Source organism: Desmodus rotundus, chromosome 4, assembly GCF_022682495.2.
Source record: "Desmodus rotundus isolate HL8 chromosome 4, HLdesRot8A.1, whole genome shotgun sequence".
NCBI lineage: Eukaryota > Metazoa > Chordata > Mammalia > Chiroptera > Phyllostomidae > Desmodus > Desmodus rotundus.
This window is the reverse complement of record NC_071390.1, coordinates 11,009,314-11,026,804: the sequence shown is the minus strand read 5'-3', so window position 1 is coordinate 11,026,804 and position 17,491 is coordinate 11,009,314. Positions and strand designations below refer to the sequence as shown.

Genomic DNA, 17,491 nt, shown 5'->3' with positions numbered 1-17,491 from the left:
TCCCTCCCTCCCTCCCTCCCTCCCTCCCTCCCTCCCTCCCTTCCTTCCTTCCTTCCTTCCTTCCTTCCTTTTTAGAGAAAGGGGGAGGGAGGAAGAAAGACAGGGAGAGAAACATGGGCATAAGAGACACCAGCGGGGGCAGGATTCACTAGTTTCTTTCCTCCACTTCCATTCAAACAATCCTTGTGTTAAGATGGCAGAGCATCTAGATTGCTGAGTGGCCAGATGGGGAGTTACCTGGTCCTAGAGAAGATTTTCTATGAGCTAAACTTCTGAATTTCGGGGATGCACGCCTGCCTGTACGGACTGAGAATTCAAGGATTCAGGTCAACTCTCATTTCTTCAGAGGCCTGGGGCCGCTGTGAAGCACTTTCTCCGACCACCGTCTCTTCCCCTTTTATGTTTCCTGGAGTGTGTGACGTCTTCGGTAATATTTTTATCTGTTTGTTTATATAAGACTATGTTGAACAAACAAGACTTCTATGTACTATTACGATATTTAAGTGTTCAGTGTAATCTTTAAATTTGGCAATAAACATTTCGTGTTTTGACTTTTTGTTTCAATCTCAGTAAGCACAAACAAAACCAAATGAAACACTGCCCTGCAGTGGTCTATTGTATGTCCTCTTGCTCACCAGAAAGAACGGTCTTGTGTCGAGCAGTGGCTGAGTTTTTGACTCTTCTAGACGAATCCATGCTGGATGATTCCTTTCCTCCGGAAGTGAGATCATCTTTGGCAAAGTCTAAGTCAGTGATGCCATCTATGTCAACAAAGAAAGCATTACAAGTCCGAATTTTTATTTTAACTTTGCCTGGAGCAACCTTCAAAAATAATCTGCAGTATCTTTACACACCTTCTGGTTTTGCCCCCGGAGAAACAGGTAAGGCTCTGCTGTTTCCAAACCCAGGCTACATACATAAATGCAGGCACACCTTGGAGACATCGCAGGCTGGTTTCCAGTTCACTGTGGGAAAGTGAATGCCACAATAAAATGAGTAACACATTTTTGGTTTTTTAGTACATATAAAAGTTATGTTTAAATTATACTGTCGTCTACTAAGTGTACAATAGCATTATATCTTAAAAAAAAAGAACAATGTGCATACCTTAATTAAAAATACTTTATTGCTAAAAAGTTCTAACCATCATCTGAGCCTGCAGTGACGCGTGGTCTTTTTGCCATCGGGAGGTCTTGCCTCGATGTGGACATTGGCTGACTGATCGGGGTAGTGCTGGCGGGACATTGGGGTGTCTGTGGCAACTTCTTAAAGTAAGACAACATTGACGTTTGCCACACTGAACGATCTTCCCCATAGTAGAACTTTTTTAGAGAAGGAAATCAGTACTCTTAAAACGTGCCACTGCTTTATCAGCTGTTTATGTCATCTTCTAAATATTTGTTGTCATTTCATCAGTCTTCGCAGCATCTTCCCCAGGAGTATGATCCCTTTCAGGAAACCACATTCTCCCTCATCCATAAGGAACAACTCTTCATCTGTTCGTACCAGCGGAAGGTTGTAGCAATTCAGTCACCGCTGCTAATTCTCATTCTCTTGCTGTGTCCACGGCCTCTGCAGTTACTTCCTCCGCTGAAGTCTTGAGCCCCTCAACGTTACCCATAACAATTCTTCCAATCTCCTGTTAACATTGACATTTTGACCTTTTCCCAAGAATCGCAAATGTTCTTCAAAGCATCTAGTACAGTGAGTCCTTTCCGGGAGGGTTGCCCAGACCTGCCAGAGCCCTCCTTGTCCATGGCAGCTCTGGCCTTATGAAATGTAGCCTGGAAAAAAGCCATTGAAGTAACCTAAACAAAAATGGATGACCAGCTGCTCCCATGAGCTACTAATATCACCTACAAAAACCTATTCAGACTGGAAGCCTAGAAGCAAAAGATTCCCAGTGTTCTAAGTAAGAGCTTGAGGACTGTGCCTTGCAGATTTAGTTATATAAAATGATGGAATAGCATGCTTTCCTAATTAAATGACACCAGATATGTTGCCACTTCTCTCTACTTCCTCACACCATCCTAACACCAAAAGAACAAAACTGATTGTTTACTTATATTACTCTGTTCAATGTGATTTTGTTAGTAAGAGAAATATTCTTTTCATGAAGTGGTGTTTAATCTCTCATTCAAATACTTTGTTCATTTTATAGTGTAAGCTCAAGATTAATGATACATCATTTTGATTGCTCTTTTTATCCTTTCCTAAAAACTTAGGAATATAATTTTTATTAAAAATGTGAATGTATTATGATGATTTTGTGGCAGTTTTTCCTAATCTTTTCAGCATTGCAATAAGGCAGATGAGGAGCAGTGTGCAACTCGATGTTCATTTAAAATACAGGTTCCCAACATTGTCCCATTCTAAAAAAATCAATATCCATTTAGGAGGATAAGCTCTAAATTCTAAAATATTACAGGACACATAATAGTTTTAAAGGCTAATTCGGAATTAAAATCAGTTTTATCCTAACTTGCCTTCACTCACACTTAGACAACCATACAAAATTTTATCCTTTAATCCACTCATTCCTTGCTCATTCATCAAAAACTGTTGACAACCAACTAAGTGCTGTAGGGAATAAAAATAAATAAAAATAGATTTTTGCATTAAAGAAGATTTCAGAGAAGCATGAAGATGGAAACAGATCGTATCATACTGAGTGAATAACCCATGAGAAAGATGATCACCTCAAGCTTGGGATGGAGTAGAAGGACATTTGGAAGTGGGAGAAAGATGGGCGGAGCCCAGACACAGGAGGAAGGAGATAGGAAGACAATTGGGAACAGAGTGAATTACTGGTTTGTTGTGTGTGTGGTTTTAGAGGTTATTATCCTCAAGTCTATTAGAGAGCTGTGTGTCTGTAGGGTCCTAACGATATGGCTAGTATGAAATATGGCGAATGCTGCAATATTTGAAGTAGGACTATTGAGTAGGAGAAGTATATATGTATACGTCTGATGGAATTAATGTTTGCCATTGTTAAGCATGGACTTTTATATTATTTTTAATTTCATGATTTGTAGGAGATTTTGAATAGTAAAACAGTCATGGACAACAACGCGATACTAAGAACGTCTCTTTAATTTTTAAATTTCTTCACAGCAACGTTTACGGCAGCATGAGCACGATCTATTGTATTATGATCCGTTTGTTCCCTCAGCTTCATCTTTCTGCTGAACAATCGGCAATAGCAGATGAGTTATAAAACAGAGCATCTGTCATATGGCTTCTTATGGACCTACAAAGTGTTAAACTTCATTTTATATAAAAATCATGATCATCCAATAAATCATTTTTGGAAGTTCTTAAGAAAGTACTCCACATTCTCCCAATTTTTAGGTTGAGTTCTTATCACTCTTCGTTGCAACTGGCAGAAAGCACTTCCAAGTTTAAATTTATTTTACCACAATGGTGACATTTTCCAACTGTCACACAAATTTGCGACATTTGTTAAAAGGGAGCCTAGTAGAGCAAAACGTGCCACTAGTGCAAGGCAAATGGGCCTGTGGTAATTAGGGTGCTGGTTTGAAAGACAAAACCAGCGCCTGAAATTTAGCGTAGCCATTTCCAGTGAACGGTTAGTGGGTGTTCACAGCGTGCCAGCCCCTGTGCTGAGCAGTCCAAGGGCGTTCTCCCTTCAGTCCCAACCTTAAATTGCTGCTATTTCCTTTTCGTAGAGAGAAAAAATAAGCATTAGGAAGGCCTGAAAGGTAATTCGGTTCTGGCCCACTAAGCAGTGGGTGGAGAAACTGAGACTCCAAACAAACCTGTGAGGTGTAGGTATAGACAATATTAATCCCCCCACTTTGCAGATGGGAGACAGTCAGGCTTAGAGAAATCTCGATCATTTAGTTAAGCCGAAACAACCAGTACATGTAAAAACTGGTATTCAATCAAGCACAGGTCCTTCTAACTCAAGTGTAGCTCTGTCGTTTGTCAGTATTTATGATAACTTTTGACAAAATTTAAGTTGTGAGCCTGCTGTTTACCTCGTCTTTGTTTTGACACCGAGGGGGCACAGTTTGGGAACAGATGCGTGCAGATGGTCACCGGCAAGAGCGAGGACAATTGTTGAGGACACCGGGGGCTGGGAATTAGTAGCAAATAATATTTTCCCATAAAATGATTTTAGGCCATCACATCAAAGCAAGAGGGTTTCAGGAGAAAGTGATTTACCCTTCCTACGTTTCACAGTCAGAACACTGACATTAATTTCCCAGAGTCAGAAAGTCAGCATGTCAGCCGGAGTCCTGGAACCAGCCCTCCGCTAAGGAACCTGGAGGAAATTCATTCCGCGATTTCCCTATTTGTGCCCTTTACTAAGTACTACTTTCTTCCCTAATTACTTTTATTTTATCATGTCTTGTTTACAAACTATAGTTTTACCGGCCTGGGCAAGTATTGTTTTTTTTTTTTTCTTCTTCTTCTTCTTTTTTAAATATATTTATTGATTATGCTATTACAGTTTTTTTCTTCTATTTTGCAAGGTGTACTGTAGTAGGTATTCAACTCTTAAAAAGTGATGGAAATTCAAAGCTCAGAAGACAACCGGGAATTATTAAAAATACTTTTATATTCTACTAATAAATAGAGCAAAAAATATCACTGTCACTGATTTTTCTTTATTATGAATGTTGGGGTCACAATAATATATTACCTTATTTTTTGGACTATAAGACACACTTGCCCCCCCAAATTTGGGAAGGAAATGAGGGTGCATCTTATAGTCTGAATGTAGCTTACCTGGCTCGCTGGGGTGGGTGGCGATGGAGTGGGGTCATAGGAGGCAGGAGCAGGACCACATTTTTTGCTTTAAAATTTTTTTCCCTATTTTCCTCCTCTAAAACTTAGGTGCATCTTATGGTCCCATGTGTCTTACAGTCCGAAAAATATGGTATATTCCAGAAAACTCTATTCTTTGTCAAAGATAGTGAATATGGAATATTTGTAGATTTATATTACAATTTGTGATATTGACTATTCATTAGCTATGTTTTATAGGCCTTTTAGATGTAGGGCAAAGGTAAGATGAGGAAACAGAAGCTGTTCATTTTGTTAAAAATCACGTAATTATAGAATGGGGAGGGTCAAGTCAGAGAACATGTATAAAGGACCCATGGACAAAGACGCAGGGGAGGATTGAATGTGGGAGGTGGGGGTGGGGAGGGGAGGGGAGGGTGATGGGGAAAAATGGGGACAACTGTAATTGAACCATAATAAAAACATTTTAAAAACAAAGCCCCAAAAGTCACAAACATAGAGTATTATAGATGGTTATGGTATTGTAGTGACAGGGGATGAGTAATTTGAAATTTATAATATTGTCCTTCATGTAAAAATATACACTAGACACAAAAAAAATCATGTAATTATATGAGCTACCATTGGTGAGCTGAGGACAACTAGTATTAATAAAGAAACTTTTTAATACAAATGTTAGAAACTTGTGTTCAAACCTAAACTATAATTTGCAGTTTTCTCAAGGCTATTTGCATATTGCTATAGCAAAGGTACTTTGTATATTTGTGTATGCTTGTGTATGTGTGTATTGGTGAATATATATATATATATATATATGTTTTTACCATAAAGAGCGCAGTGTTTTCTACACTTGGTATCCCTTGGCATTTGAAATAACATTGTTTGCATTTGCATAGACACGGTATTCAATTGGCCACTCCTATTGAGAGAGGCTCAAATAAGATTCTGTTTGCTAGCAGCTGTGTTTTTAATAATATCATTTTGAGTTTATATACAAACAAATAATTTGGTGGTTTAGATCACATTTATTTTTACTTTAAATCTTTTAGTGTGTCTGTTACTTATATATAGATAGATACAGCATATAGAGATATAAATATGTTCATTATAAGAAAAGACTCTTACTCCATAATAGTTGTATTATTTCTATTTCATATTGGCACATGGATATTCCCCTTTTAATAATGACAAAGCAAGGCCTTAAATGACATTTTAGCTGCACACTTCATGAACAGCATCAATACTGTGTCACAAGTGTCGCAACAAAATGTTAAAATAATAAACTGCCATCAGGTGTCAGCTTGTGCTCCTTCGTCATCTAAAAGGGAATTTTTGAATGATGTATCACAGTACTATATGCATGTACATTTACAGGCCAGTGAATGTTTTAAGTTAATGCCAGTGAATTAAAATAATCTCAATGAATAATGAAACCATTCATTGTGTTCAAGGATTTTGTCTTTCTTCAATGATACAATTTTCTCCTCGTTTGAAAGGGTATTTAATTGCATTGTTCATCCACTTTTAATATTTAATAATAATTTTATTAGCTGTATAGAATGAGGAGGGCAAGGTTTGCAATATCTAGTGCTGGTCATCAATTTTTTCCCTATCATAGCTTAATGAATATTGTAATTATAAGGAGAGGAAGAAATATAAATTATCTTGGAAGTCGTTGGGACTTGCTAGTTTTTTATTGATGTTAGCTTGGCCAGAGCCCAGAATGGGCACAAGGAAAAAGAAACAAATACCTGGGGGTGAAGCCCTGAAACAAAATTCTTGCAACATACTAATCATCCTTCATTTTAAATAATGAACAGAGAGGCTTTGAATAAAGTTGTAAGTGCTGCCAATGACAACTCCTGGTTCCCTAGCAATTGGTAGGGGATCTCGATGACTTACAAGACTTAGTCCTGTGAGGTATATGTTCCTTTCACCTCTATTAATTTTGACAGCTTTTCATTGACATTTCTTAAACATTTTTACTGTTACTTCCTTTCAGCGAAGACAAAAGCATGAGTTAGAGTGGGGAAACTTGGCATAGCCATTATCACAATAGCACTTCTTACTTAAGTAACACCTTTCAACTGATGTTTTCAAAATGCTTTTGAGCACATTTCATTAGACCTGTGGGTGGGATGGAGGTCAGCAAGAAGCCCTTTGCAAGCACCATACATTTAAAGCCTCTATGGAAATACAACCCAGGCCACGGAGAGAAAACATTTTCATTTTCAGTGATCTCAATGTGCATGTGTGTATTAAATGAATTCTAAATTCTGAGTGCCATTTGTTCAAAATAGAACCAGATATTGTTGAAATTAATGGGTTTTAAACCTATTTTAAAACGAATCATTTTTAACTCTCTCCAGCAACTGCTTCGAGAACGACAGCAGATGGCCAGCCGTCCCTTTGCTTCTGTTGACGTAGCACTGGAAGTAGGAGCTGAACAAACAGACTTTCTGCGAGGGCCGTTAGAGGTAGGAACCGCGGTGCCGAAAGGGGGCCTCTGTGATTTGCATATTTATATTGCTTCTCTAATCTGCGTCTGCTTGCGAAGCCACACGGAGTCTGATTATCTCGAGTTGACAAGATTCAGCGACATACATTATGCCATTTTCAAGGCACCTAGTTTTAATAGTATGACATGAGCTGTAACAAAAGCCACTGGAGAATCTATTAGCCTAGGCAAGAGTGACAAACTGCTCACCTGGCAGCCTTTCCCTGACAGATAGGAGCTGAAGGAACTAAAGGTGTAGGTGTGATGGAAGAAGCAAGGGCTCTCGATAGTCCCTGAAGTGCTCAGTGTCCCTTAATTAACAGTTCACATCTGTGTTAACGAAGTTGGCTATAAAAGGCAGACGAGTTGCGTTTTAGTTAAATAGTTTCGTTTTTGAATGTTGAGAACTGTAGAATACAGTGAGTGTTTTTTATTCGTGGTAATGGCAGTGTTAGTATATCCTTTTATTGCAAATGAGAAATAGAGTGTGGTGAAACAGCAGTAGTTACGTGCACGTAAATGTGGTATTAGAATCCTGAAGTAACGCACGAAACGGTTTTTGAAAATAATAATCCCCAAAGAAGCAGAAGCCACAGATTGTAATTAGTGACTAATCAACACATTTCGAGGCATAGTAATTTACTTGTATGTTTATTCTTGTCTTATTTATACTTTACATGTAGTAAGCTGTTTAAGTAGGAAAATTAAGAAACACCGTAGAGTGAAAATATTTCACTCCCTTTTATAAAAATGCCCTCACTAGCTGTTTTGATACTTTGCTTTTCTTCAAAGAAAGCAAGGAATATAAAAACAGACTCCTTCAAAAATGTAGGTACAATTATAATTAATTCTGAATAGCATTTTTGGTTATTCTGAAAAAAAAAAATACTGAATCAGACCTCATGGGCACTCTCCAAAGGCCAGTATTTAGAGGACATTTCCCTATGAATTTTTAAAAATTTTCGTGTTCCTAATTTTTTACTGAATAAAAAGACTAAGTTTTTAACCCCACCCCTATCCTTCACCTACTCTCAGGTAAAACAGATAATGTACTGGACCCATCCAAAAAAATACGTGCTCAGCAGAACATACAGACTGGGTTTCTGTGAACTGAGACACAGCAGGGTATTTTCGAGTACTGTCACCCACTTCTAACATGTGTTCCGGGTATATAGTTTAAAATATTAATGTTAATATTATTATTAACAAAACTATTAATATTAATGTTAACATTAAATATTAACATTAACAAAACTAGCAGTATCTTAATACTGGTTATCAGTAGCAACAATGACAAAAAGTAGTTACAACATGTTTGGCTCCTTTCCTAGTCTTTAGATTGACCCGGGCCACTTCCCGTGTGGGGGCAGTGGGTAATAGTTATTCTATGATTTTTGATTAAATATTTTATTAGGCTATAGTTTCCGATGAATGTTGTTATTGCATTAAATTTATGTTTCTGTTTAATATGTTTTTGCTTTCACTTCATGTAAAATGTAATTTAACCTGTGTTTCCTACTTGTTTCCAGTACATGCATTAGTAGATACTATGATCAGGTTCATATCCTCAATTAAATAACTGACTGCGAGAACTCTATAAAATACTGTTAAATCAAACAGAAATCGTATAAAATGAAAGCCCAGATATTGGAAGTATCGTGCTAGGTATTTTAAATGTAGAACCTAAGAAACCAATAATGGTGAAACTCTTAAGTAAAACATTTTCATATGTTCTCATAATTTGCTTAGAAAACACAATAGTAACTAGGTGGAAATTTAGGATGTATAATTCTGAAATTTGACCTTGTCTTAATATAATTTTTTTTTAAATTAAGGGTCATTTTTTATACCAGAGATGTTTGTTCATGGTTACATCTTATCATTTTGTTCATATTTATTGTAAGTTTCTTTTAATTTTTGATTCATGAAGAAAGGCTCTGGATCAACCATTAATGACATATAAAAATATAACAGACTAAATATTATTATAGGTAAAGTTGTGAAATTTTTATGGGGAAGAAGCTACTATTTAAGGCTTTTGCCATCTCCAATATATCTTAGGAAACAAAAGCAAAAATGACCCACTATCATTTTTTTCATATTTCACAATGTAAAGTCTCTTAGATAGAAAGAACATACTATGAAAAATTAGGTCAACAGATATTTACCAGTCTGACTGTGTGCAAAGCATGTGGGAGATGGGGATAGAAAGACGTCTATATCTTCCAGAAACTTATACATGGATAAAAGAGATAAGGTGTAAAGATACCTCTAATAAAATATATGTGATTAATGCTATCAGGACAATAAACATAAAAAGGAAAAAAAGGAACTTAAAACTCAGGGTATTGCCGAATGTTTCTTGAAAGACTGTAGTTGGTCTTGGCCCTTAAAGACAGGCAAGACATGGATGGGTGGAGGTGGCAGTGAGGCACGCCAAGTTGAGAGAGCGATGTGAACAAAGGGAAAAGGAGAAGAGTGTCGTATGTGTGAAACCAGGAAAAGGCAGGATCACAACACCGACAGGAGGGAGGAGTTGTGGGCATCGAAGCAGAAGATGCAGGAGTACCGGAGGAAAGTCAGTGTTTAGGAGATGCTGAGGATCACATGCGAGGCTTTTGAGCAGAAGATTTTTATGTTCGATTTTTAGAAAGATTATACTGGCAGCACTTGGTAACATCAATTGCATTGAAGAATAACTGGAGAACAATTGGGAAGTTAGCCCCTGAACTAGTGGCTGTCAAAATGTAAAGGGGCAAACGCATTTGAAAATTGCAAAGAGTTAGGATTTACAGACCGAAATAACTGGCTGATGTGGAGGTGGGGTCTGAGGCAGAGAGGACGGGGTCCCCATGCCGGGAACTCTCCATGCGCACTTGAAATCACAGGAGTGAGAGGAGAAAGAGAATCGAAGACGGATCCTAGGAAAGTTCCGACAATTAAACTGTTGGAGGAATATTGAAGGAAAGAAAGGTTCAAAGGACAGGCTAAGAAGCACTGAGAAGTTTAAGACCGTTAAAAGTAAGAAAAAGAAGGTATGCCAAAAGGATGAGGTGGCAAAGACGGTGTCCATTTCCTAAGCAGTCAGCGGAGAGGGACTCTAGCACTGGAGGTGACATTGGGGAATTGTGTCGTCCCTGGAGACTTTGGAGGAAGTAGTTTCTATGAAATGGGGGAGACCAGATGAGAGGGCTGGGTTGGAGATGAGGAAGTATCGGCAACAGGGGTAAACTACTTTTGGAAATTGATATTGTTAAAAGGAAGGAAGTAAGATGGTAGTTTAAGAAATTGATGGTTCAAGAGAAAGTTTCTTTGGAAGAAGAAATGGCCAAGGGGAAGAATGTACACGAAGGGGGAGAGAATCAAGGAAACGAGTATAATTTTTAGAAAGACAAAATGGAAAGAATTAATTTTAGAAAATCGAGAAAAAATGATGGGTAGATTAAAAAAACATTTAGAGCATTTCCATGGGATAGCAGTTTACCTTGGACAATTTTGTCATTTTTATGGTAATATTTGAAGTAAGGTCACGTGCTAAGTTTGAGCTGAGGGTATAATGAGATTTAAGAATGACAGAGGAGATGTGAAACCACCCTTGGGGAGACTGTGACAAGTGCTTCGTTCGGGTAGAGCACCGGGAGTTACCTGAGAGGTCTCCTCCTCTGCTCTCTCTTTGTCAGTCATGGAGCCCCGTTGGTTCTACAACTTAAACATAGTGTAAATCCATCACTTCATCCCCACTCCTCCTCCTCTGTTTCAAGCCTTCAGGATGTTGTCCCTGAACTTTTAACATCACCCTTCTTCCTGGCCTTCTTGATGCTATTTGCCTCCCTCCCTCTTCCAGGCTATTTTTCCACATTGCTACCAAAGTGATCCTTCTAGGGGGCAAATCTGCTCCTCTCCAACTCCCCAATGGTTCCCCTGCTCTTACAGTAAAATCCGAAACTGTTCTGCCTAACGTACCTCCAGGGATCCAGTCCCTTTCTTCCTGTCTAGGCATTTCTCGCCATCTCACCCCAACCATCTGATCCCCACCCGCTGTCCCTTCCCTGTCTTTGTTCCTCCTGTTTCCTTGTCCTGGAAGAACTTGCCTGTCTGGTAGAATTCACCTATTTCAGCTAGTCTCGGGGGGTGGGGGGGGAGCCTGCATGAATAAAGGAAGGAATAAATGAAAAACATTATCTTAAGGGAACAAAAGGATTGCTGAGCAGCAGTGAAAAACCCAAAGAAACTTGGCATGTAGTATGGACAACGACTTTATATGGTGATGACCTTAAAGCTAGAATCAGGAGGGAGGGAAGCAGACAGTGCGGTTTCCTCGAGGTTAGATATTGGCAAGGTGAATAACGAAAGAGAATCGTGAAGGAGAGATTCTAGGGTACCGATTTGAGAACCCCTTTTAAATGGCTGAGGGTTGATGGTAAGGCAAAGGTCTGTGGCTGACAATATGGCTAGCTCAAGGGACAGAGAATTGAGATTAGTTAATTAGTTAATTCACTACTTAAATACTAATCTAACTCTTACCGTCTACCTCCTATATGCCGAGCATTGAGAATACAGAAATTAATATAGGAGCACAGTCTCTACCCTTGCGAATAACAGTTTAATTAGGAGTGAGGGGAAAATGCAGCGTTTAAGATCTTATTAGAGATTTGAGTTATAAAGTAGGTAGGACTCCCTGGTTTAGCCTTATTTATTGCTTTTTCTGAATAAGGTATATCTGTGCTCTAATCATTCAATTTTACAGCTTTATTTTACTTTAATGCACTAAAACACACACACAATGTCTCAGACTTAATTTCTAAAAATAAACAAAAACCCATTTTGTTTAGAAAAGCATGATTTTGAGTGAACAGCAAAATCTTTTGGTAACATATTATAAAACATTATTCAGCCAGTGTTTTATCTATACATAAATATATATAATATGTTTGTATATAAATATATATATGTGTATATATGCTAGGGAACAAGTAAATACAAATGATTATGTACTCTATGTGAGTAAATGCAAGTAAATATTTAGTGTTATTAAGCCTACATATTTTTTTTAACCTTTATTTTTTGGAGTGGTTTTAAGCTCACAGCAAAATCATTAGGAACGTATAGAAATGTCTCATACACCCACTCGCTGCCCACACACATTTCCTACATAAGTTCCATGCTTATAACTTATTAGAATAGTCACTCTTTCAAAGCTATGTGAATTTTTGAAGTATGCATTATTGTATGTAGTCCTTGAACCTCTCTTTTAAGTGATACAGTATGACCTCTGTGTCCGTGTTTCTGTGAATCTTTTAAAAGTACATTCTCAGAATAGAATAATTTTGTCTTAATATAAATCGCATTCCAAGCAGTTCCATGTAACATTTTATTCCAAGCGCATTAAATTTTGATGACCTCATGTATTTGGCCTAAAAGAAAAATAACAAGAAAGTGAGTGACGCATTATACTAGGCACTGCAGACCACACAGGTTGTTTATAGTATAGTCAGTGCTCTAGCGAGTGTTAGACTCCCCCGTGGAGAGTGACTTCCCATTAATTACCTCTCCCTTCAATTGTCCCCTCCTCCTGCCGGTGCTTCCTTCTTTCTCGCTCGGACCACTTCTGTTGCCCCGCGTTCTGTCATGCGCTAGAATAAGTAACTGACGCATGGGATGACAGAGCTGACGCACCACGATATCCCAGAATGCTTTTGATTCATCAAAGGGAAGTTTAGTTTGGGGATAATTAGTAATAAAGCTATTTTATTATAGTTACATTAATATCTGATCCCTTTCCATCATAAAACTCGATTCCCTAAAACACCTCCAGTCAGTCTCCACTGTACTGAGTGAAGCATGAGTGTACGCCGACGTAAATGCTTGTGTCGACGCACGCGCACACATTTCCTAAAACGCTGAAAGGAACGTGGTTGCCATTATTGATGTGTTATATGGTATACTATGTGTTCTTGAATTATCAAGGCCATATAGTTGTCATACATTAGTTATTAATTCTTTTTTTAAAGATTTTATTTATTTATTTTTAGAGAGAGGGGAAGGGAAGAAGAGAGACAGGGAGAGAAACATCAATGTGTGGTTGCCTCTCCCACGCCCCCCACCGGGGACCTGGCCTGCAACCTAGGCCTGTGCCCTGACTGGGAATCGAACCGGCAACCCTTTGGTTCCCAGGTCTGCGCTCGATACACTGAGCTACACCAGCCAGGGCAGTTATTAATTCTTACGAAATGTTAGTTTCTTTGCCTGGTTAGAAAATTAAAACACTCTGATTATAAGAAACTTTGGAAAGTAGAGAAAGGTAGATTGTAGAAATAAAAATCCCTATGCTACCCCATCCATTGTATAGAGTCATGCAGTGTACACCCCTCAGCCCAGATGCGGAGTGTGTTCGTCCCTGCAGAGAGTTCCCTCATGTGCCTCTACAGTCACTCCCATCCCTCAGCCCACACCCCTAGCGACCACTTATCTGATCGATGATGTTCCTACAGTTCTGCCTTTTCCAGAAAGTCGTGTACATGGAACCATACGCCATGTAGCCTTTGATGCCTGCTTCTTTCCCTTGGCACAATGTCTTCAGGATCCATCCAGACGATTATCAGTGTCAGTAGTATGTTCTACTGCTGAGTAACATTCCATTCTGCGGATGCATCACAGTTTATTTATGCAGTCCCAGGTGGCAGACATTTGCATTATTCTCACTCTGGAGCTCTTGTGAATGAATCTGCGCACAGGTCTTTCGCACGCAGGTCTTTTCTGGAAATACGTTTCTGTTTTCTCTTGGGTGAATACTTATCAGACCGCTAGGGGGTCTTTTACCAGACAGGATATGGTAAAAGTAGGTTTAACTTTAACAGTTTTCCAAAGTGGCCATATCATTTTGTATTCCCATCAGCAATGTATGAAAGTTGTGATTGCTTTGCATCTTCACCAGCACTAGGTATTATTGATATTTTCGTATATTGTTTTGTCATTCTAATATGTATGTGGTGGAAATTGTTGTTGTATTTGGTTTTGAGAGGAGCTAAATTTCTTTTCTATTATGTGGAACTTGTCTACCCATTAATAGGCACACATGTCTTCAAATATTAATTTTTCATAGACATACATGCATGCACAGTAACTGAGGACCATTATAAAATAAAAGGCAGGGAGCATAGGGTATCTAACATGTGCCTATAAAACAAGAATCCGGAAATGCATTTTCCACCTCCTTACGAGGCCCTCTTTAATGAAATGACTCCATTAAATAAATAAAATATTCACATCAAATATTAATTTTTAACTTTTGTACTAACCGAATTAAGTACCCGGAGAGAGGAAGCAATCGTATTGCCCATCCTTAACAACTGGCGACTCATAATCCTGTCTCATTTGCATACATCCTTGTCCTCCCAGCACCCCGCCCCCACAGTGATTAGTTTGAAGCAGAGGCCAGTCATCAAAGATTAAATTTTAATTGAATCTTACAGTTCTTGTTTTATCATTTTAGTATTGAAAGTGACTTTTAATGTTTAATTTTTAAAAGTTAATTTCTAGTATTTATCTGTAAGGTTTTGTTAGTCTTTCGGTTTGACCCATTTATATGTAAAGTATGGAGTATTTGCTAGGAATATTCTTCCAGGCCCTTATTCACTAAGCAATGGGAAATCACACCTGAATGGGAATAAAAGCTTATTAAGTGAGATTGTTTTACTTTATTAGCATATTATGTGTGTAGTTGTTTTCGTAGCATTGTATAGATGTTAAATTATAAGAACTGCAGATTTTGCTTAATGGAAAGTGCTACTTAAATGAACAATATAGGTCATTTGATCTATTTTTTTATTTACTATATTATATTTTTAAATTACACATTAGCTATAATTCTAGAAGTACTTTCTTAATTCTTATTGTAATACTGATCTAATTTTTCTCCTTGGGGTGCTCCACTCAAGTTCCTAGCCAGTTTTAATTAACAATAAACAAAAAGAAATGGAAAGAAACTTCACATCATTGGGAGTTCTGATTTTTGCCACACTAACAGCACAAGACCACGAGCAAAACGGGATTAGTCAGACCGGAGAAATGATAAGCAACCGCGGTAAGGGCCACGTCAGGCAAACTACAATAATAGAGGAAGAAACCGTGACATATTTCAGTCCAAGTATGAGTGTCTGTAGTTAATTATATTCCAGATAGTATCCATTACCAAAGATGTAGGGCCAAATTAACTCTAATGTTGCACTCTTCACAAGACATTCCATAGCTAGCAATAACATTAAGATAATGCTGTTAAAATAAGAATTTCAATTATAAGGCAGATGAGTCTGTGAGAAACACGACTGCCTTAATGAGCAGTAGGAGTTGGAATTCGCTCTGATGAGGAACGTAGTCACCACGGATGGGAAGGAGACAAAGTGCAGCCTGCAGCCTTCCTTTCGTCCTAGCGCCCTCTGTTGTTAGCAGCGTTGGGTTCAAATTCATTTCACCACACCTGTGTTTAAAAAACGGGGAGCGGGATGCAGGTGTTGGTCCCTCCTTGCAGGGGAGAAAACTGGATTGGTACCTCCGTGGTAAGGTTGGGATAGACTCAAATTACTTGAAAGATCACCAGCTGCTTATTGAGGGCATGATTTTACACAATGCATAGGTAGTGAGTATCATCCAAGTACAGTCGCAGGTTCTGTGCTGTATTAGCCGTACCCGTGTTTTTCACTTCGCAGTGACAGGGAGAAAGGGAACTGGTGAATATCACCGCTGGGGATAGTAAGATCAGAGAGGAGAAAGGCTGCCTTTGACAGCTACCTGGTCTTTATAGCTCCTCTGCATGGAGCCACTCCTCCTGTGGCTGTCCCTCCTAGCTTTGTTAGGCAAGCCTGTGAGCCGCGTCCAGTGTGGTGTCACCGTTGGTCTCCTGGTGTGCTTTAACACAGAAACCGACCGCAGGGCAAGCGGCACCTGTTGAAGCGCACCCCCACCCGCCCGGAGCTGCAAGGCTGTTGTATACAGTCAAGGAAAGCTGAGAGTTCATCCTGCTCATCTGGTCTGTAACTCGTTGGGTTAGTGTTAGCGATCAGATGCATCGTTTTTGCCTTTCTGTTGGAAGCTGTTAGGGATTGTAATAGTTTCTTGTTCACTCCGTTTGTCTTTTTTTTTCCCTCTCCATTTCACATGCAACAGGAAATTTTTCTTTGCATAAAGCATAAGCCTGTATGAAAATGTTGGCTATTTTTAAAGGTCGGGAACTGTTTTCTGCTTCTGGAAAATCCTAAAAAACTATTTTGCTTTTAATTTACTCTATATATCACTATTCACCACTTTTATAATTAATATAAATACTTCCCTCAATTTCTTTGTAAATACATTTCTCATAAAGCCTTTTCATCCATATTGCTTGCTCTAGAGCGTGACCAATTTTCATAATCCTTACTACAATACGCTGTATAATAACCCATAATGTTGCTGCTGTCTACTCCCATGTTGACTTAATCTGTCATCAGAGGGAGCGTGGCTGATGCCTGTAAGTGAACCAATCGATTATGCAGCATTACGTGTAGCTTTCACAAGCAGAAATATCGCTTCCTCCCTCAGGAACCTTAATTCTGGAAGTGAGCATTGCATCTAGATTCAGAACGTTCATTTATTAAATACAAATGTATATTAGTCTGCTAATACATATTTAAGTAATAGATCTATAGAGTAACTAAAAATTTTAAAGCAATTTATTAGCATCTGTGATTTTAAATATAGTCACAATGAAACGGATTTAAACTACAACTACTATAGTGACCTTTTCAGGATGAACCACAGAGCTCAAATTCAAAATCGATGCTCTTAAATGAATCAGTTAGTTAACACATTGTCATACAAACTAAAATACGGTGCCATAGTAGAGGAGCAACTTTGCTAAACAACTTACACTTTTTTAAATGGAAGAACAGAGTAGATTTCAACTATATTGTTACAATAATTTAATATTTGTTTTTGTCATATCTATTTATTTTCTTTTCTTCTTTCTCACTAGAAACAGTGATCCAAGAATTCAAAAATCAGGAAAACTCACTATATTTTTTTCTTGTTCATTTTTTGTCCTGTTAATTGTATATAGAAGCACAGCATTGCTATTTCTTGGGCTTCATTTCTGTCTAGCCTTTTGATAGTATCTGAACAAACACATTTATATATATATTTTTTTTTTTTTAAAAATTAGACTTCACAATCTTTAGGTAAAAAACGTAA

General features: G+C 38.2%; 1 protein-coding gene across 1 annotated transcript in view; it reads left to right on the top strand.

The window, feature by feature from the left end:
- Positions 1 to 17,491, top strand: part of ATRNL1 (attractin like 1) — a 495,303-nt gene that overhangs the window by 300,851 nt on the left and 176,961 nt on the right. Inside the window, exon 27 of the mRNA XM_024555570.4 lies at positions 7,143 to 7,250. Coding sequence (XP_024411338.3) covers positions 7,143 to 7,250 — 108 coding nt within the window. The remainder of the gene's footprint in view (positions 1 to 7,142; positions 7,251 to 17,491) is intronic.